Genomic DNA, 22,564 nt, shown 5'->3' on the forward strand with positions numbered 1-22,564 from the left:
TTACACATGGCAGTGAACAGTGTGTGCTGCTGGTGAGACGTGGCACATATTAGTGTCAAAATAATGCATTGCATAGTCTATATGGTAAGTGCAGATTTGGAAATGTATAATCACACACAGATATTTAATATGTCTGCAAGCCTGAATCCAACTTAAAAAAAGACACCATCCTCCCTCAGCTGCATACTGACACTTCCGTCTTCCAGGACAATAGGATAGGAAAACATGCCACTCAATGACTAAATCATTGCTTAGTTACAGGAAGAGCCTTGCTTTAAAAGAGAGATAACAAGAGCGGATGTTATTGGCCACAGTTGAAACCAGCTGCTAGTACCCATGCCTCTGGCCATGAAAATGCCAAAAGTGTCCCAGTAGACTCTGGGCAAAACCGACTACAGTGCACTTGATTTTGTTTTTCACTGACTTTGAATTACAAAATAGAAAAATTTAGATATTTCCACGTATTTGCAGAAAGGGTTTATTTAGCCTTTTTCATAACCAAAAGTAAATTTAGGATCCTGATTATCTCAGAAACTGAAATTCTCGTAAACTCATTGTTATTTAAAGGAATGTTAAGAGAGAAATGTCACACATGGTATTCAACAATGACACCTCAGGGCTTAATGTGTCACTCAGAAGAGACATTCAACAGTTCAGGTAAATCATGAACACATGATAAAAGTCTGGTTTCTGTCATATAAAGCTATTTATGGCAAAGCCCTGACAGTAAGTTCAACACGTGTGAATTGCTAAAGTACTCTGGAAAACTTCTTCAGTCGTCTGTTGGGTTTGTCTAACAAACACCGCGCCCGTCTTTGTTGATGCCTGCTGTTGTTACAGTAGATCTCATTTGTTTTTGGGGAAAGGCTAGAGCCCTGTTGTGTATAAACACACATGAGGAAGCCAGCCAATCGCATTTATTCTACCAAGGTGTATAGGCTTTTACTAAAAAATTAAAAAGGGCAGAGATAAACACAGCATGTTGCTGTGTTCTCTAGTCTTTCTCAAACTTTGAGTAATATCTTCTATGAAGCCTTCTTTGGGGGTCTAAGTCATAAAAAACAGGAGCAGGAGCCTTGGAGTGTATATTAAATTATGGACTACCACTTCTGCTTTTTCTGTTAGCTTCATAAAACTTTGCAAAAAGGTCTGGAGCATTCGCACTGTGCCTTTGCCTCAGTATGTTTACAATATAAACAATGCCACAGTATGCAAACAAAAACCTTCTCAGGTAAAGCTACTGAGGTTATGACTAAAAGGAATATACCGTCTGCTCATTGTTTATACATATACAGTGTGGCTGACTGTTGTGTATAGGTGATAAGGAGGCCTGTGGGACATGGCACATGTGCAAAGGCAAAACAGAGGCTAAAGCACAGCACGCTAAACAGTATGCTGGGTGGATATGCTTTATTGTTGCTGTGTCATTACAGCACAGGCAGAGTATAATTATCATAAAGCAAACAAAGATTCGGTTTGTGGTCATAAATTTGTTGAATTCACAGAAAATAAACTGTGCGGTACGTCCTGTGAAGCAAAGCAAGGCTGTGTTTGGCTGTGCTGCTCACTGATCTCATTCCAGTTGTTACTGTTATCCTGATACCCTTTTTGCACTCTGTGAGAAAGCATACACAGTGTTTGTTGCTCATAAGTTTCTCAACGACAACTGTGATAATATTGAAGCAGACTGACTAAGATAAGAGAGGAGAAAATCTTCATCGGATATTCTTTTTTTTTGTTAACTGGAATTGGAAGTAATCACTGAGCCAAACAAGAGCCACTTTAAACATGCACTTTAATTTGTAGTTTGATTGACATCTATAGCTGACTTGTTCAACAGCAATCCACTTTACTTTGAATGTTACTTATGCATATCAACATTTGCTTTGCAGTTTGCTTGCTAGACATTGTTGTAATGCATAGTGCCTCTTGTTTTCATATCCTCCAGTTTGATTGCTTCCTTGTAAAGGCTAGATATCACAAGTGGCACTTGTATTAATCACACAACAGATAAGGATTCACTTCCCTTTCCTGACAGAATTTGTAATAACCACAACCAGACGGCTGATTTTTCAAATGAAAACCAATGAAGATGTTTGCAGATATAGATATTGAATGCTCACTTTGTCCAGAGACTTCGTATAAAAGCAGTCATAATTATCATGCGCGCATAAAATTAAGGTCGAGGCAAAGTTTCTTAATGCAAACTGGTCACACAGTAGCCTTGAAAGAAGTGGTAGATGGGAAAAAAATCTTCCTTGGTCCCATGACTAATGCATAACCATTTATAGTTATTGGCACCAATGGCTAGATGAGCCAAAAATGTTGTAAAATCAACAGCAGTAGTAGTTTTATTATGTGAATAGATGGTGAATTTAAGAACTTTTTCAGAAATTCAGTAAATTGCAACATTATTGTGGTAAACTGTGTACTGGAGTTTCTCATAAACAATATACATCATGCTGGCTTCATTTGCATATTAAGAAGGAACTTAAACTACTTCTTGTATGCTATGGACCACTTCTGTTATGGGAAAACCAGCAGGTTCACATACATTTATGCATATTAGGGGTAAATGCTCTTATCTGACTCATTATGTTTAATATTTCATGGTGATTATGTCAAAATAACTTCTAAATGTGTGAACTGAACCAGTGTGCAGGCTAATATAATTGTAAATGTACCTGAGAAGAATGGAGTTAATAGTCAGTTAGGGGCTTATTAGCTAGGAGAGAGGAACAAGAGTCTGCAGGACTCCAACCCTCGAGGATTGGAATTGACAACCTCTGCTGTAGAAACAAGATTTAAAAAATGTTTCTCTTAATCCACTAAACTTATTTTCATCCACAGGAATGTGGCTAAAGAGTTTTAAAAGCTTTTTTCCGAGTACTTTTTTCTCTTGTTTTATTTAAAAATGACTCAGAGTAAGCTATCAAATCGGCTGGCATGAAATTCTTCAGATGTAATTGTAAGCTTGTAATATGAAGTACCTTGGTATGGTAAAGTTAAGGCTCTATTTAGTTAAATATACTATTAGTGCTCAAGATGTATTACTTAGCCTTAAGTTATACATCAACAGACCATCCTAAGCAACAATACACAGTTTTAACGGTCGATGTTTTGACAGTTTCTCCGTGTTAAGTGAAAGTGCTTTCAGAGGTCATATTTTGGAAGGAAAATTTCTTCGTGCGTGTTGTGGCAAAAGGAGTCAAAACAGGAAATGACACGGGTAAGATTCTAATCATAAACTGAGGAAGCAGGACTAGCAGGCTAACAAAAGCAGTCCATAAATAATACAGCTTCTTATTAAACACTTCACTGTCTTTCATTCCTGTAACCGTCTTTGTACTCATTCCTCCGTCTCCGATGCTTTGGCATTTCGCTGTGCATTTGTAAAACAAGAATAAAATCAATATATTCTGAAACGAGAGCTCAATCACACCCCCTTCTCGATAACTGGCTTGGCATCTGTGAACCTAACCACTCTACAGGTCAAAGTTCAATCAAGTTGACTGATGCAGGGAGCAAAAATGGTGGGTCAATTTGCAACTGGAAGTACGTCTCGCCCTGTTCTGCTTAGAAATAAATACGGAGCAAAGAATCTGACTGCACCTTAAGCCATTCGTCCGACCAGGCATGCACAATGCCAGGGCTGGGTAACTCGAGCAGCCAGACAGAATGAAGTTGTTTTTCATGTTATTATTTACACACTGCCTTTCCTTCTAGGACATGTCAAAATGTCTCCTGTACAAAAGAGCAATAGACATGCAGATGTCTTACAATATGTCCTTGCTGAGTGCTTAATCTTCTAAAAATCATTTTCACATCAAGACTATTGCACAAGTAGGAAATGTAGATATCTCTGTTTAAGCTATGACTCAGCAGAGCAGCATTAGTCATAACATATTCACATAGAGTTATAGCCTTTACAATACAGAATGTGCTCGGAAACCTGGATTAGAATATTCACCTCAGTATAAAACACTGGGAGTATTTGTCTCTCTTAGATTTTAAATGGCATTGCTTGTTGAGTTGCAAAAAGGATGTTGGCTTTACCCTGGGATGAGTGATTACTCTGTATTGATAGTCGAAAAACCAAATGTCAGGTGAGTGTGGGTAAAAATCAGTTCCTTTTCACTCAGCAAACAGATTTACGATATGACTGGACATTCAATCCTTTATTCCCTCAGGCGCATTGTAAACACAACTGGCTGTGAAGTGTCTGCTCAGACAGAATGAAAGTAATTTGTTAGTCCGTATATTTTTCCATCGCTAGAAGCCATAGTACCTGGTTGCAAAGCCAAATCTCTCTCCCTTGATCTTAATGCATTTACCACCCTAAAGCCACTGAATAAATGTAACTTCCATAGACTATATGATTGCCACATAGTGTGAACAGAAACCAGTGGCTTTTAATGGATGAAAAGAACCTCTTGCTTCGTCTCATCGCTGTTTTGGATGTCATTTTGCTTGGCAGTTAAGAGATGGAGCCATTCTTTAATGAGACACGAATCTGATATTATCTCTATTAACTCAAGGATTATACTCACTCAAATCACATAAGCGAGGTAAAAAGGTGACATCTCTAGGTTGTAAAATCATATTAACACATTTCTGTGGTTAGAGGGCCACATTAAAATGGGTAATTTAGCTTCAAATGAAGTCTGTGTGCAGTAGTATCACACGGTATGGGTCTTCATTTCTTTTTCAATACCTTTTAGCTATTAGCTTTAATGCCTGAAATGAGGTCTTCTGTTCGATTGCATTACACTGAAATGCATTCTGGTCTTTTTCTGATGTTTATTGGTGCAATAGTATCTGGTGAAAAAACAGTAATATACATGTTCATACATAGACCACATTGGCTTCACATAGCTATGGCCTTGGAGAACATTGATTTAGCTATTTGAAAAATCTCTGTCTCCCACACACAGGCACACACACACAAATAGACAAAGGTGTAAATAGTTAGGCATGTCTCTCAGCATCGATTATGTATTCAGATGGGAGGAGATTAATACATTGTGCGGTTGTGTGGTTGTTTATGTCCAAACAATGGTGTTAGGAGCTGAACAGAGTTGGTTAGAGGACTTTGGGATGCATCTGCATCTGCAGATCCTCCATGAGACTGGCACATATTAGTTTGGGGCTCTTGATATTTCCCTTTTGTTCAAGTTTTTTGTTTTGTAAGTGCACAAAAGTGGCCTTTCAACCAATATTAAGTGCTCTGAAAGCCTGTACTAAGCATCGCCCACTTACTATCATTTTGAAAACCTTGTCTAAAACATAGTTTCAGGTAATAAATGTGTTCAGAACCAGGTCAAAGCACTATTCATAATGAATAATTAGTTCTTTTGGCCTTGTGGGGTTATCAGGCTGGGTAGATTTGCTGCATCAGGATAATTCAGTTTACTGTACAAAGAGTGCTTCGTGGTGCTCATTATTACCCGTATTTGTCTTAAGTCTTACAGTATAGTGCACCCACACTGTATACCGTTTAAATCAGATATGCAGAATCATCTGCAAATATTATTTTACCATGGTATTGCCATGTCCCTTTGTAATTGGAAAGGAACCTGCTGATGGTGTCAGCATGGTACCAGGGAAGCTTATGTTGGCAGTTTGTGATCTGGAACAACTTTTAATCTGATCTGTCTTATTTTTACCAATTGGGTTCCCTGCTACATTTATGTATATATAGTTTAAAGCATTTCTCGTATGCAAGGCTGTTTTTTTTTAAATTTGCCACTCTTAATTCTGCCAATTTATTTTATGCCGTGGATTTCCCTTTACTGACCATCAGATGGCAGCATTGACTTTTGATATGTGACTGAATCAGAGGCGGCATCATGCATCATTATAATCTCATAATAATTCCAAGATCATATGGGAGCATTTACTGCAAGATTGCAAATGAAGATTTTGTGGTGGGCATGAAATGGTGAAATGTGACTCCCCATACTCGTATGGATAAAGGATTGGGGAAATCTTATCAGTAATTTCTAACATTTAAACTACATTAGCTGAGTTTATTTATATATTTTTAGATTTGAAGGTAGATTTGAATCTGTTTTTTGGGGTTTTAGAGCGGTCACACTGATTTCTCACTCATTGGTTCATTTAATGCAGTTTAAACAGTGGGAGGAGGTAGGCAGGTGAGATACCTCTGGCTTTGATATGAGGCCAACTGGGGGATTTATCTGGAGTTTTTCATACCTCAGGTACCAAACTTATTTGCAGTGTAATTGTGTTTTTTCCACAATTATTTCTTGTTTACCTTATTTTAAATGTGTGTTTATTGTCGTTCTTGTCCCACTTTGAATTTAGTTGGATTTGTCAACTTTTCAAAATGGATCTCGTAAGCTCATGTCGAGTACTGTAAATTTGTACTCTAAATTTGTTTCTGTGTTTACCCTTTTATTGTGAAAGGTTTTTATGTTTTTGCTTTTGTCTTCTACAGACTAAAGAATATGCTACTGTACATGCTGGAGTGCAGAAGCATTAGCATAGTTTGATTTATAGCCTTAAAGGAAAAAGTCAAGCAATCCTCACAATGCCCCTGCTGCTGCTATTTTCTTTTTTTCTTCTGAGAAAGGATATCAGTGCTATTAGCTGTGTAGTATTGGCAAAGAACATTCTGTTCTCCATAAGATGGAAGTAAAAATGGTGCATTTTGTTAGATTAAATTTAGAACTGACAAAATCAAGTTAAAGACATAAGACGGATGCTTTTGAAAGCTTGGATTGTGAATACAGTTTAGAAAATTACATGGCCAAGTAATGGCCTTCCTCTCTTTGTGTTGGAGAGAGAAGAGTGAATTAATGGAGATTTTCAAAGTTTTTCTTGTACAGCAAGTATTATTTGCTTAAGAAGCACAGAAAATGTTGACAGATGTTACTCCAAACTATAGCCTCATTTAGCACATTCATTGATTTCTCAAACCGAACCCTAATGAGCCCCACATCGCAGGATAGCAATATGTTTCTGTGAGCTTGGATACAGTGAGGAGGCACTAAATAGCTCATTGAGCGCAGGCTAAGTGGGAAAAAATCCTGTTACCTAATAACATCCGAACACACATCTCTTAACTAAAACATCGATATCATTTCTAACCTTGATAAAATTTCTCTGATTGTTTTTCTGGTATCTGTATCACTTGAATTCTTTGAAAATTTAAATAATTGTAAAATAATAATATCCCAAAGAGTTTTTTGTTATTCTACATTATGAATATAGTTTAATAAAGCATCACTTAATTGATTCAATCTGCCGTGTCCACCATGGACGTCCTGCTAGTTGTTCCCTGCACTTCTATCTGAATTAATACTTAAAATCACTTGAGGCCACAATCACTTTTAATTGTCCTTTTTCCTGATGGTCTGAATAAGTCACTAAATTTTTTGGTAGTTTATTAGAAGTTAGGTGGACTGAAAAGTCACTAAAACTCGCAAAAAAGTCACCAAGTTGTCTCTATAATTGATTTTGTATGTGCAAGTGTGGGTGTGACAGTAGTGTAGCATCGAGCTTGTGCTCCAGCCACCTCACAGTTTCTAAAAATGAACATAAGATTTTCATTTGTAATGACATGTTTCTCTTCTTCCTCAGGGTTTGCTGAACGTGTTGGGTATTAATGGCAGCAGTATTAAAGCATAATAATGTTTAATGTTTTTAGACCAAAAGTTTAATTCCATTACCTGTGTTATGAATACAAAACAACCCTATCACCGTATACTGTTTGTTTTAAGTTTTTGGGTTTTGTTTTTTCTCTGCAGGATGTTTTAAACAACCTGGGTTCCTCAGAGCTTGATGAAGATGATCTTATGTTGGACCTGGACCTCTCTGACGATCAGCGACATCGACACGGTACATTTTTAACCTGATAACACTTAAAGTCTGAATGTCAAGTGTGTGACTGAGGCACACAACAGGCTTGAAGATGGAACAGATTGTACAACAGTTCTCTTTTTCCACACTTATTCTATTCTATTCTGTGTATAGTTTGGTGATTGCAACCACCTTGCCACACCATTCAGTTCTGAGCATGTAAAGGAAACTACATTGGCTGTGAAATAGATGAAAAACACAAGGTGTTTGTCCACTTTGAGCTGCTGTAGAAACAGTGTTTCACCATGGTGTACTTTGTGGAAGAGGACCCTTGGGTACTGAAGATAAAAAAGGTTCATTCTAAGGTAACTATTAATGTACACTAATTAAAAACATAGTTAAGCATATTTTATTCCATTAATGCCACATTCTGTTAATAGATCCTTCTAAATCTTACACACTGGACCTTTAACTGACAAACAAGCTGTTTTTCTGCATCTGCCTAAATTCTTATGCATCAGTACTTATTTAGTTGTAGGTACTACTATACTGTAGGTATAGGCTTAAATTTTTTTTTTACATTGTGTTGCTGTTTCCGTGGAATAAGGCTGAGTGTTCTTAGAAACTAAGCATTCAAATCAAGAGAGAATCTGTCACATACAAACTCTTGCTTTTTACCTATCCCTCCTCCATTCAAGTGAACGTCTGCTCATATTCTCTCATTGTTACTAATTCTCTTTTCCGTCTTTCTTGCTTCTCCTCTCTTCACCCCACTTTTTGCTGTCTTCCTGTCTCTCGTGCTGTTGTCTGTCTCTCTTTTTCCTCATTAAGCCACTTCTATTCCATCACCTCAAAACATGAAACCAGAACTCCTGCCTGGTTCTTTTAACATATGCTACGACTTTGATGTAGCTGCCTCATTTACAGTGATTTATCTCCTTTGTTGTTTTGGCATTTCAGTCACACTCCTCCTGACATGCCTCGTGGTTGAAAAGTGGCTGTCAGAGAATTATTGCTTGTGCTCTGTCACAGTGCAGCATGAAGCTCCACACTCAGTCACCCCAATCTCCTTTCATACAACACATAAGGATATTACTATAGTGAACGAGTGTGGCAGCCAACTTTAACTGCATAACTTGTTTGTGTCTTTAGAAGATATTTATTGTTTCTGTTGTGAATAGACGTCGTGAAATGAAATTATTTTTATTTAATTGTTTTTTGCAGGAATATTATGATAATTTCAAGCTCACAAATAGAGTCAGTATTGATTATGTTTGTTGTGAACTCAGATTGCAAATGATTCGTTCATATTTATAATGTCAAACATCAAAAACACACAATGTAGACAGACGTGGACAGTTGATAATTTAAACATTTACATTGACTGGATACATTTCTCCTTCAGCTTGACTCTTTGGTGTGTGTGCACATGTCTAGCTTCGACTCTTATCTAACATGTCTCAGAGTCAAATAATATATAAATGCGAGGTTAGATTTATCTACTGTATCTTCAGGCTACATTGAAGTCCCAGGTGTATTCACAGAATATTACAGTTGCAGTCAAATAAAGTAAAATGCTCAGAAGCACTGTGGAGTTAAGACTATAACAGGAGCTTCAGCCCTAATAAACTGAATTTCCTGTGCTTATGGGGGTTGGAGAGTTTTGGGAGGGAGGGTGGGTTTGAACTGAGCACGGACGCACACACACACACACACACGCGCATGCACGCACAAAGTGAGATTTAAAACCTCTCTAACTAAAGGAGGCACCATCATTAATACACACACTAACACACAAGTTTGCATGCTTAGTCATTAGACCTAATGGTTTGCGGACTGTAGCATGAAATTAAAGGTTTGATGAATTGTTCTCATAAAGTCAAGGGACTAAGACTTTGTGCTGGCGATGGAAGAGTAAGGTTCTCTAATTTGAATGCATACACACACAAACATGCACACCTGCACACACATGTTCATGCAGTATACACAAAGCAGACCAGAACAACAGATACATGCTCACGTAGACACACAGACACACACCCGTGCCACACACACACACACATTCATTTCTTATTTTTACCTCTCAGGTGGCTTGTTGAAGCCTTTATTAAAAAGCAAGCAGTTTCTCAGCAATTTATGGCCAACAGTGTTCATCTTCACCACCAACTTTTATTCCTGGCTCTTCCACACTGCCCTGTCAAATATGCCATTAAAAGCAGACGTATCTTTATGCCTCCGTGCTGGCGACGGCTGTGGCCAGAGGCATTATGTTTTTTCGGGTTGTTCATCCGTTTGCCTCATTCTCATGAGTGCAATATGTCAGGAATGCCTTGAGGGAATTTCTTCAAATTTGGCACAAATGTCCACTTGGACTCGAGAATGCACTGATTAGATTTTGCTTGTCAAAAGTCAAGGTCACTGTGAACTTGCTGTGTTTTTTTGGCCAGACCTCAAAAAGTCATCCACTAAGTACGACAACATTTCGCACAATGCCTAATAGGATAAAATGATGAAGTGATGACATTTTATATCAAAAAGGTGAAAGGTCAACTTCACTGTGACATAATATTGTGCAAAAACACTTTTCTGGCTGTTATTCTATCCTATAACCCAGCAACAGAAGAGGATATTGTGACCATATTTCATATTTCGTCGGACACTGAATTGGTGACATTAATCTTGGAACTACGGTGATTGTATAGATCTTCCGTGCTGCTGGGTTGAAGATATATGTGTGGAAAAAATCCACGTTTTTGAATACGTAGCTTCTTTGCAGCAAAATGGTGCCACTACTATAAATACAGCAGAAAACAAACAACAAAGCTTAAGAAAAAACTATTTTATTTATATATCCCTATATCACAAATCAAACATTTGCCCCAAGGGGCTTCACAATCTGTACAGCAAACATCTATCTTTAGAGACTCAACCCGGATGAGGAACAACGCCATTTATTAATGTAAGGTGGAAGAAACTTCAGGAAGCGCAACAGAGGAGGGATACTTAGAACCAACTGTAATTACAGATGGATCAAAAATAAAAATAAAAAAAACAGAGGAATGGAGGGAGGGCAGTTCGAAACCCCTGGTATCACCCAACAGACTTGAGCCACACAACCTCCACTAAAACATGAAAAACCCGGAAGAGGACAGGCTCACATGATCAAAATGTAATTGTTAAAAAGAGGGTGAGATGGCCAAGACGGCTTGTCCTCCTCTTCATCACTGCATCCACACTGTCTAGTTACAACCTGATCACCAGCCTGAGGTGGTCTGCCTTAAGCTTGTTGAGAGCAGGCCTTGATGCCACCACCCTAACACAAGATCTGCAGGAGCCTGTTGCACCCACTGAAGGATCAGAGTCTCAGCAGTCTCTGTACCTCTGTGTAGAGGGATTCACTGTTTAAAGTCCATTCCAAGAGAAGTGGGTGTATGAGAACTTTTCCTCTTGTGGTCCACTAGAAGCTCATTGGTTTCATTGATATTGAGCTTCAAGTGATTATTGTTGCACCACGTGACGAAGCTCAGTCCTCTGTATTCTTCTCTAAGCGAAGGCAGTACGTCTCTCTCTGGAAAATATTCACTTAAATCATACATGTTAATGTAGTTATTCCATTTCACTAAAGATACACTGAATTCCTCCTAAGACTTCAACACATCAATCATATATGACCTGCTGCATAATTCTGAGCCACCTTAACCCAGAAACACATTTTGAGACATTACCAAAATATATTTCTGGGTCAGAGTGACTGAAAGTGATAGAGCAGGTCACAAGCCTGGACAGACATGGATATAAACTACAACTTGACTGGTTGGCAGAGGCATACAACCATGCGGTGGTAAATCTAGTTGATAGGTTTGAGTAATGACGGTACTATCACTACTGAATTTTAATAAGCTATGGCTGGTGTTTTATAGCTTTAATTTAAATTGGAGAGTGTTAGCTTTGAGTTATTATTTTTGATATTATTTTAATATTAAATAAATTATGTTGTGGTCACTTTACATATTTAGATACATTATAGATGTCATCTGAGATTAGAAATTCAACTTAATGTATTGACCATATGTGTTTGGGTGTGTGCACAGTGTCCAGAGAAGACTCCAGCCAGTCCCTGGCCTCCTGTCTCAACCTGCTCCCCTCCCCCATGGATCCATCAGGAGAACGCATCCTGGGGAAAGAAACCAATCAGAGGTAAACATGTACATTTGTATTAATATAAGCAGAGTCAGAGTTGTCTTGCACTCTTACAAAGCAAATGGGGACATGTGATTGTGTGTCTATTTGTTTGTATTCGCGTGTATATGGGCTAGAAATAATAGAGCTGCATTGTCTGGTACTGGCTGATCTTAACATACAGTTGGAGCATGTTGGATTTGTTTTGATGCACTTACTCTCTTGATCACAGGGGAATCTATCCTCTGTGCAGTATATCTTAATTACATTATAGCCACAATATTTTTTCGAGACAGAGACAAGGATGTTGTCTGTTCTACGAATTGCTGATCTTGAGATTAGACTAGACTCAAGCACATAAAGACAGAGGATAAATAAATAAGTTATATTCGAATGAATATGCTAGCTGTCTTTCTGTTCTCTCACCCAGTAGCCAAGGGCTAAAAGAGAACACTTAGAGTTTCTGTTTGTACGTACGAGTACCACTGCTAAGGATGGTTCCATATCTGATTTGGTCTTTGGCCACTTGTTTCTTCTCTACACTGAGGAATCAGGAACATTCTTGCTGGGCATACACAGAGAAATGCATGCACAGCCATATATCTGCACAAATATGCATAATAACACACACACAGAGGCTCTGTGGATAGGGCTTATTTGGTTTTATGGAGTCAGTGCGTAATAAAGCAGTTGTATCACCATTCGTATCGGTAGTGTGTCTGACAAGCCAGCAGATGATTATTACTTTACCTTTCAGTGCTCCTTTCTACTCCCTGGTTACATTTATTTTATATCTGCTTGCACTCGTAGAATAAAGTATGTGTCTGCCCATGTATTCCCCTGAATAAACTAGCTATGATCTTCTTTGTTTGCAGAGACAGTGCGGGTCAACTTGTGTGAGTGGTTTTGAACTAGAGGTTGAAGGCTTTACACTACACCACTGAGATGTTTCTGAGGAGAGCTTTTATCAAGCTTCTCACACTCTTTGAATGTTTCATTGAACAGAGAGACATTTTCTGTGTCTAGACGGCGTCAGTGCATTGTGCAAGTTGGAAGTTTTCAGTACATCCAAGGTTTTTGTCAGATAGTCCATTGGTTGTTTCATTTAAACGTACTTCTCCACTTTGCTTTGAGAACACCGGAGGACCATTCATGCCCACATAGATACACTTACACACACACACACACACACACACACACACACACACACACACACACAAATATTTGCATTATTTCTTTTTGTATTCAAGGTCAAGGCTAAAATGTCATTTGTCTGAAACCACTTTCCTTCTGTTTGATTGAGTTTGGCTGGACTGCAGCATTGTGGTTGGCATAATCCAATCCAATCAATTCCTAATCAATCCAATCAGAGAGCCTGTATTACAATAGTATCCCTTTAGCAAAGCAAGGAATGAATGGATGAGGGCACATGGTCTGACCTGTGTAGTTTGCCCTAACCTTATTTTGTAGTGTCGTTCTGAGATCACTTAACTTCTTACAAAACTACCGTTTTGTCTGCAGCCTGCTTTGAAGCTCAACTTGGGCACAGTGGTTCTTTTAGTGAGCATGCAAACAGTGACAATGCTAACATTCTGATATCTTTAAAGTGTCCGTGCATCATCAAAGTTGTTATTATTCATCCCAGTGAAGACATAAATATGTGTACCACATCTGAAAGAAATATCCATCCAATATTTAATGAGTTATGGTTTTTTAGTTTGGTCCAACCCAGAGCCACGCAGCTAATGTGACACATTTAATTCATATTTATCCTTGTGTGATGACCTAATTAGTTACTCTTTTATATGCCACATTTATAACAACCTTACAGTCTGCACTTAAATCTTGAATCTTGACTCTTCCAAAACTGTAGACGCACCACACAATTTAACAGTGTGTTTGCTACTGTCAGTCAGACAGTGATATGATATAGGGGGCTTAGGGGGAAGTGTGTGTTCAGTTAACTTCTCCACAGCAAGGGAGCAGTTTATGTAGCTGAAGTGCAGAGCCGCAGAGTATCCTCAGTAAGCATTAAAAAAAGAGACCGGATGGGAAATGCAGCTGAAGATAAAGAAGACAAATCATCACAGTTGAGGCAGATAGACTCTCAGACTTGTCTGTCTTTTGATTTCAAAGTTAACTTAAACATAACCCCCCCCCACAAAAAAAAAAAATCATGGAATTGCGAATCCATGCCAGTTCAACATGTTTTGATCCATTTCAACTCTGTGGCAAGTTATATAATGGATTCAGGTCTAGGTTTCTTGCCCTGATGAACATGTAGCTGCTGGCAGGGGTTAATTTCCCACTGTGCTAGTTCAGCGTCTTCACTGATTTCTTCTTGCTGAACATTTTCACTCATTTTACTGGAAATTGTGTAAAATCTGTGAATGAAGAAGCTGAGTCTGGAGAGGGGAAAGAGAGCAAAATGTGTTTGCCCAGGGCTTGCTCTTTCTCTCTCGCTGTCTTTCTTTTTCTCTCGGTCTCTCTCTCGCTCTTTGTCTCAGGTTCCACATTCCCTCGAGGGGACATTGATTTGCTGGAGGCAAAGCAAGCTCCCTTCTGTTCACACACAGGAAAACACAAACACACACACACACACAAACACACACACACATATATACACACACCTGTCAGTCATTCAGCCTGTCCAGAGAGAGTATCAGCTGTAGGATACTGCTGGCTGTCTGACAGGCTACACAGAACATCTGCTAAACACACACACACACACACACATACACATACACATGCACACACACACACACACACACACACACATACACATGCACACACCCTCTTTTATGTATGACAGTTGGATGGTTTTAATGGCAGGCATTCATTTTTTTTTTACTTTGTTAACGTTAATGCCACAATAACAAAGCTATAGCAGTAAACGTTAGGTGGAAAATATGAGTTCCTAATTTTTGTGGGTTAATAAATGTGGAGAGGCGGAGAGACAGACAGGAAACTGGAAACATTAATACTTTGTCTTATATTCACTTGAATGTAGGACAAAAAAAAATGTCCATCACATTGTACATGGTGCACAGTAGCCGGTGAACGAGATCAATCAACACAGACACCGTATCACGTAGTCATTGGTTGGAAGAAAACTACAAGGGTAAGAATAAAAAAAAAACAAAAAACAAAAAACCTATAAATAAATGTGATGTTTCTGTGACGTTTCTGGGGCCATTTTGTAAAAAAAAAAAAAAAATATTCAGAAATGGTGGAAAGTGCCTATTTCCAAGGTAACAATTTGATCTTTTGTGGCTGATTATTGGAGTGCTGTGTTTCCTTTACAAAGGCTTTGCAGCAGCTCTTAAGTAAAAGAAAGCTTTTTGAATTCCTGATGTGGATCGGATGTAAAGTTCATATTTAAATGTTGAAAACAACAAATTATATGCATGTCATACAAGGCTGCGTATTGACAGAATGTAGATGAGCCAAAAATATTATGTTTGCATCAGCTAAATAATTAGTTTTCGTGTGCTTTATTTCATAAAACCCTCTTCTGCATGTTAAGCCCTTTTTTTTACCAGTTGCAATACTTACATAATATTGCTCATCTTCACTGTATAACAATAATACAATAAAGAGTGTGCCTCAGTGCCTGTGGTTGGTGGAAGAGGCGGGTGGAGGGCATATTAGATCAGTGAGCACTGAATATTTGTATGCGTGATGTATTCTAATGTGTGTTTTGTGTTAAGCTTTCGACTTCTCCCCCATCTCTCCTATAGAAAAAGACACAGAGGAAATTAAATTTTGACAGTTGGGATATAGCTTGCCTGTTGCTATGGAAACGGCAGTCTGCCTGTTGAGTGTTCACTTTCCTTTTCCTCTTTTCTTTTTTTCCCCCCTTTTCTCTTTTCATGGCTTGTGATTACTATGCAGAAGACAGGTAGTCCAAGGAGAGGACATGCAAACACCCAGAGGTGTCCTTGTCTGTCAATGTGCAGTACGTACTCATGAAAGGCTCAATTCTCACACAGCTTTATATATAGTGTTTATATACAGTAGCTATAACATTCAGGCTTATTTGAAAAATGGAAACATCTGTGGACAGGTCCAGCTTTCTCCAGTGACAAAAATAATTAAAGATGACTTCAGAGTTTGTTTGGTTTTTTTCTCCATTTTATATTACCCAAATGCACAAAGTGTGTGTCTACATCGTGACGTTGAAGCCTGCCAAGTCATACTAAGTACACTCCCAAAAAACTATCAGCATCCTACCACATGCCTCAGGCTATACAAGGTCGCTTCCACAATTGTACATTGAGTGACCCTCATTTGTAGTTGGAGGAGAAAAGGAAGGGACTGAAGTCATACTTGTCATACTTTATTCAGCTGTATTATTATATTCAGGCAGTGCTGAGCTGCGAAGAGAAGGCGTCTTGTTATTCGAAAAGACACTCCTTTCACGGGTAGATATGGCACATAGTGATGTACTCTCATTTGGCCCTGTTGTCTCCCACAGAGACATGTAATCTGTGATTATATAGATTTTGTTCACACACACACACACACACATACAGAGGAACAAATTAGTTTAATGTTAATATGACTCATAAAGTCTATCAGCTAAGTTACTGTCTAATCCCATGTGACTTAATATAGTCAGCAGAAATAACACGCACGTCTCCTCCTACAGAAAGGCGTCTGCTTTCAAACATTCACTCAGATGCACACATGCACATTTATAAAAATAGACAAGCATAAAGAATCCAGCTGAGCCTCACAGTGAAGCTGGGGACACATAAAATGTACTGCAGCATGATTTTCAGACACGCATGCAGCATGCAGTGGGAGTTAGAGGGAACACAGAAGACTTTCCTACTCCTCTGTTCAGTCTTGTATACAATGATGCCTCATATGTTATTCCAACAAGCGGTGACAAAACTATTTTCTATCTTGTATTAATCTGTGATTTTTTGACTGTTTTACAATGTATCAAAGAAGATTTGTCACTTATTTTGTTCCTGACACATTCTTTTTATGGAGACGGTTTTGTTGTCCTCACAGTCCGTCCCCACAGATTGCTTGTACCAGCTCAGCATCACTCTCTTCAGAAGTTTCAGAGAAAAATCTAGGGCTATTTATTCAAATTTCCAGAGCTGCTTAATACACTAAACATGTAAAACATTTTGTAGGGTGCATCTGTTGTCATAGTTTAGTCCATTGCTCTTGTTTAGTTTCTAATTTTCATCACTCTATTGGGTTTATAAATGTTCAACATAGGAAGACTAATGAGTGTTGGCTTCATTTTTTTTTATTCACTCCTCTCTTTGATTGAGAACTTGTGGTTTTGATTTGTCACGCAGAGAAAAACATCAGATTGGCAACTGGTTCCTTTGCTTTCCATTGCTTTTTTTTGTCAAGTAGTCTGTTCCAGAAAATTAAAGCTATTATATAAGTGACATAAACTGTTATTCTTTGTTAAAATATCGCAGGGCATAGCATGAGTCTTTAGTTTTCCTGAAGGTTGACGTTATTTCTCAGCCTTTTTGTTGTCGACTCTTACATATTGATCTCAAATATATTTTTGAGACCGCATGCTGAGAATAGAGCCTGATTCTAAGAAAATGTACAGCAAAATGCTAAAATGTGCATTATGTTGTGATACATTAATATGTTTCTCACCCTGCTTGTTGCTTTCTCAAACACATTCCTTCTACTGATAACAACAAAAAATCGGACGCAGCAAATAATGAATATTTCGCACGAGATGAGAATTGGTTGAGAGTTTCTGTAGCAGCTAGCGTCAGCATCACCTCGAACTACTAGAGGCTGGAGAAACTGCAGTCATCAGGAAAATGTGGCTTTTTTAGTCAGTGGGTTGTAACTGGAATTTGTTTTTGGCTAAGTACATGGCAGTTTAAATGAAGAGTTCAACTTTTGAGGATGTATCTGTTATGCATCATTTCTTTTTCACAAGTTAGATAATATCAATCTGATATCTGTGTGCCAAGTCGAGATATGTTTATTCCATCTTAGGAGATATACTAGAAGCAAGGGAGACAACTAGCCTACAGAAATATTAAAAACAATAATTTGCGATTCAGAGAGCGTTTCATCCACTTCATTCTGGCACTGTTTCATTGATGTTGCCAGGTTTGGTATAATTTTGCCTGCTCAGAGATCAAACTATAACCTGTGCTCACTGACCATGTCTGGCAACCCACGTGTATCTGCAGATGCTGAACAGATGTATTGGATTTTTATGGGGGGGGGTAAACCTCTGTTTGTAAAGAAACAGTTAAAACCACTTGTTTTTACATTTCTGTTTGTCTGCGGAACAAACAAATGAGAGCCAATGTGTTAATTAGCGAGCTTTAGAGGAGTCAGTGGGTGGATTTTAAACTTTGACAGAGAAAAAAATGTTTTTCTAGAACTGGTAAATTTTGCTTTATGCAGTAAACGTACACTTAATTATAAACACAACCCAAGCAAGATTTCTCTATCTGTCACTGTAACATGAAACCTAATTAGGTGGCCAGTGTCTTATTTAAATAAACAACTTTTACATTTGCATCTTCATATCCTGCTCACCAACGTCCCTCTACATCAATATGCGGCACAGTTTTGCTGCTTGATGAGGAGCATGCATGTCTTTAACATCCCGGACTAGAGGAACTTATTTGTGGCACCTTGACACATTTCCATTTCATTACATCAGAATCTGAGCTGCGTGTTGCGTGTCATTCTAGGAAATGATCTTTATGTGCACCAACTCCATAAACTCACAAAATTATTGTCCTCAAGAATATGAAGAGTGAACACATGCATCTGACTGAAAAACTTATCCTAAACTGGTTGTAATTGTACAGATCTGCCTACTTTTATATTGCATCTTATAACACTGTGAACTCTGTGTCACACTGTTGGATTGACAGTATGATTATAGTAATATCTACTACATATTGTTAGCTTAGGCAAAGAATACAGTATCATATGCTTGCTGCTGGATATAGATTTTTGTGGTGTTTTACGCTAATGTTTCTTTCTGCAAGTCCCACCTCATCTATTGCAAGTTTAGCTGCTCGTAGCTGCAGGGTCAGGTGAAATGTAATGAGGGCGAGATTTCTTGAATAAACACACCCACAACACATTAAGAGGTAATTGAAATTCTGGTCCTTTATTATCGTGGCTTTTGGATAACTAGTGTAGAATTATAATGTCCTTAAGTAATGAATAGAATAGACGAACATTAATTCAAATAACAATTCCCCCTTGGGTGGGCAATTTTTAACATGGATTTATTGATGTGAATTTATAAAAAAAAAAAAAAAAACTCAGCCGCAGTCAACCAGTGGTTGCTTCTGTGATCTATTTTCACCTTTAGCATTCATGTTATTATATGTTATTAGTTCTCATTATTTAGCATTGCAAACAGGCAAAATTGCTTTTAAACACACTCGTATAATTCAGTTAAACAGTAGAAGAAATCCTTGCTTGACAATCTAAACTCAAAGGACTGGCATGAAACTTTGATAGAGGACCTTGTCAACTCATAGCAGGGTTGCTAAAAATGAAGCACTTTAGTAGAATATCACTTCAAGGCTTTGATACGTGATAAACATTTTGGGCAATGTGGCTTGGCAATGTTCTCTGAAATAGGAACATATAATGTGACTCATGGGACCGATATTAAATAGATCTCTCCAAGCAACAAGAGGTTTTGACATCCCACGAAAAGGCTAGTGTGGACGTTTCCAGGCTTTTTGAATGGGATTAATATTATTATACTCACAGATGCCAAGGCAGTGGGCAAGTGGGCAGTCTCAGAAGGAAAACATACTTAGTGAGTGAGGGGCAGGAGTGGAGCAAAGGTTAAATAAAGAGGCAGACTGCATAGATTTCTTGGAAAACAAGCGCAGAGTGCAAAGGAAAGCATAAAGGACAATTAGGTTAATCACAAAGTTACCCTTGCCATATACATTTGTTTAATATTCTCTCCCTTTTCTCTGTCTAAAGACCTGAATTCACCATTAGATTCACTGCCTGGAGCTTGGCTTGTGCTCACTCTTTAGTCACAGATGCACTTTATGTCTGAGATGAGTTTAATGGCAGCATTAAGCATCCGCAGCCTCAGGTGCTGAATGCAGATGAGCACGCTGTGTCTGTCAAATGGAAAGAAGTGACAAATGAGGGCGATCATTCTCCAGTAACTGCGCTATACCTTACATGTACATACATGCGACAAGTGAACATGTGACAAACAGATGTTTGTATTACACACAGCCATATGCAGGTGTATATTAGATTGTCCCTGTGAATATATTGTTGTCAGTAAAAATTTAATGAGGGATATGTTGGAATAGGGGACTGACTGCCTTACTCGTCATGTCTCTGTGTTAAAGTGTCCTTTACTGTTATTATTCATGAGACAATGCAGTCTTTATATTTGTGATTGGCAAGGGTATAACCCACTCCTCTTCACTGCTGCTAAAGATAATGCACTTCAATCACAGAGAATTTATTTGACTAGCAGTCATTATTCGTCACTTCACACACCAACTTAACATTACGTAAAACCAGCTATCTATGTGTGCATGTAGAAATGTGTGTGTGTCTCTTTGTTGTCGGCTCTAGGTGTGTGTTGTTTATTGCTCATGTGGATGCGAATGCCCGTGAGTGTGCGCAGGCTATGTGTCAGTACTGGGAGCCGACGGCCCAGTAATAAAACACTGTGTGAGCGGTAAAATAATGAAAGTCATAAAAAGGCAGATAATTGGCTTTTTCAGGTTGGTGAAATGGATCACTTCTAACTCTCCTGTTGAGAAATGGCTTCTGAAGGGGAGAGGGGTGAGTCGGAAGGATAGAGAGGAGAGTGTAAGGGAGAGGGAGACGAGAGAAAAAAACTACATGGTGAACGGTGAGGATAAAACAGAAAAGGAGGGGGAGTGAGCAAGAGAAAAATAAATAAAGGGGAAAGGTGAGATGGAAGGAAAAGCGTCAAATGAATTGTCACAACAGAAGGAGTACAATGGAAAAGGAAGGGGGCATTTTCACACTCCTCCATTGTATACTTTCTCGTTTACTCCTCACTTTGTGTAATTACTCTGAAAATACTGTAGAGAGAAGCATCTCTGTGACAATATTTAATTGCACTTTAATCCTTAAGTGTTTTAGTTGTAATTATCTTTACACTGACATGGTCTCTCAGTTCCAATTTTGGCCACTAGCTGGTGTAACACTACATCTATATAAACTCTAATTGGGACCGCCCATTTGTGGGATCCTCTAATCGACTCCTATCAGTGTCCTATTCTCTACATGCACGTACATATAGCCCATTCAAAGCTGCAGTGTGTGTGTGTGTGTGTGTGAGAGAGAGAGAGAGAGAAAACGTGCAAGTTGTAAAAAAAGAGAAATGGGGTGAGCATGTCGGTCTATCGCCATATGACAGTGAAAAGACAGATGACCCTGAGTAGAGGAACGGCCTCCCGGCCTGTATAACATCTATCATCACTGAACAGACTTGTCTTCCACTGTGCTGTGCACTTCCTAATGTATGTGTGTGTGCGGCGTGCACGGATTTGTGAGGTAATTACCTGCAGATGAGACTTGGCTTGAAAATTATTGTCTATTCTGTAGCTGCAGTCAAAAATATACACTGTGACATGCTCACGCACACACATACACACATGCACACACACACACTGGCAACTTGGCAGTCGTTGCCAGTGTTGCTGTCACCGAAACAGTCACTCAAGAACTCGAACAGTTCTTAGTTTTGTTCCTTCCTCAGTGAAACCAGTGAAATTCAGTGTAACAGGTACTCTGCTCAATTTATTTTGCTGAAACTCTTGAAGGCAGATTTAAGGTCCAAAATATCAAAGGACATAAAACTCTAACATCTGCGTTTAAAATGGATTATTGCTGGTACAACATTTTCAAATCTGATTTAAGGAATGCTATAGATATACTACCAATGTTTTAACTCTTTTATTCCTAAAATATAATACATTGTGTTCATGTTTAAATATGTAAAAAACTGACTTCCGGTACACGATGACAGAACTTGAAAAGGATTTTGCATGACGATCCCTTATCGTTACTTTTTTGTGCAATACATGAACAGCTTTCCTGTATTCACACTATTCACACTAAAATGATGTTACAGATGAGTCTACATTGGCAACAAGGTCAACTAGGTTGTTAAAATAGGAAACTGAAAATGAAATAATCACAAAATGCCATTTCTGCCACTAATTTCAGCATGACAAAGGACACAGAAATGACCGTGAAGGTGAATTTAAGTAGTATTCCCATTTCCTACAGCCCTCAGTTGCTCAGTTTAGCCAGAAATATTCCACTTCTTGTCTCCTGGAGCAGTAAATGCCTTGTATGAGGGCACCTCTATGATTATTTTTTCAGAGGAGTGTTGTTTGAACCCCTCACCCACTCATTTTTTTGTCGCTCTGTGGATTTGATGTGCTCCACAGAGGTAAAAGAAGAAGCCAAACCTGAAATTTGGGTGAAACCTGGAGAAAGGGCAATAGTGTCAGGCTCAGAGTCACAGAAACAAAACAAAAGAGAGAGGGGGAAAAAAAAGAAA

At 38.5% G+C, this 22,564-nt stretch overlaps 1 protein-coding gene across 5 annotated transcripts in view; it reads left to right on the forward strand.

The window, feature by feature from the left end:
- Positions 1-22,564, forward strand: part of ccser1 (coiled-coil serine-rich protein 1) — a 111,920-nt gene that overhangs the window by 11,664 nt on the left and 77,692 nt on the right. For all 5 annotated transcript variants that reach the window (XM_019259909.2, XM_019259910.2, XM_019259908.2 and 2 more), the window contains exons 5-6: positions 7,773-7,863; positions 11,916-12,021. In XM_019259909.2, the coding sequence (XP_019115454.1) occupies positions 7,773-7,863; positions 11,916-12,021 (197 nt within the window). The remainder of the gene's footprint in view (positions 1-7,772; positions 7,864-11,915; positions 12,022-22,564) is intronic.

Source organism: Larimichthys crocea, chromosome III (genome assembly GCF_000972845.2).
Source record: "Larimichthys crocea isolate SSNF chromosome III, L_crocea_2.0, whole genome shotgun sequence".
NCBI classification, from domain to species: domain Eukaryota; kingdom Metazoa; phylum Chordata; class Actinopteri; family Sciaenidae; genus Larimichthys; species Larimichthys crocea.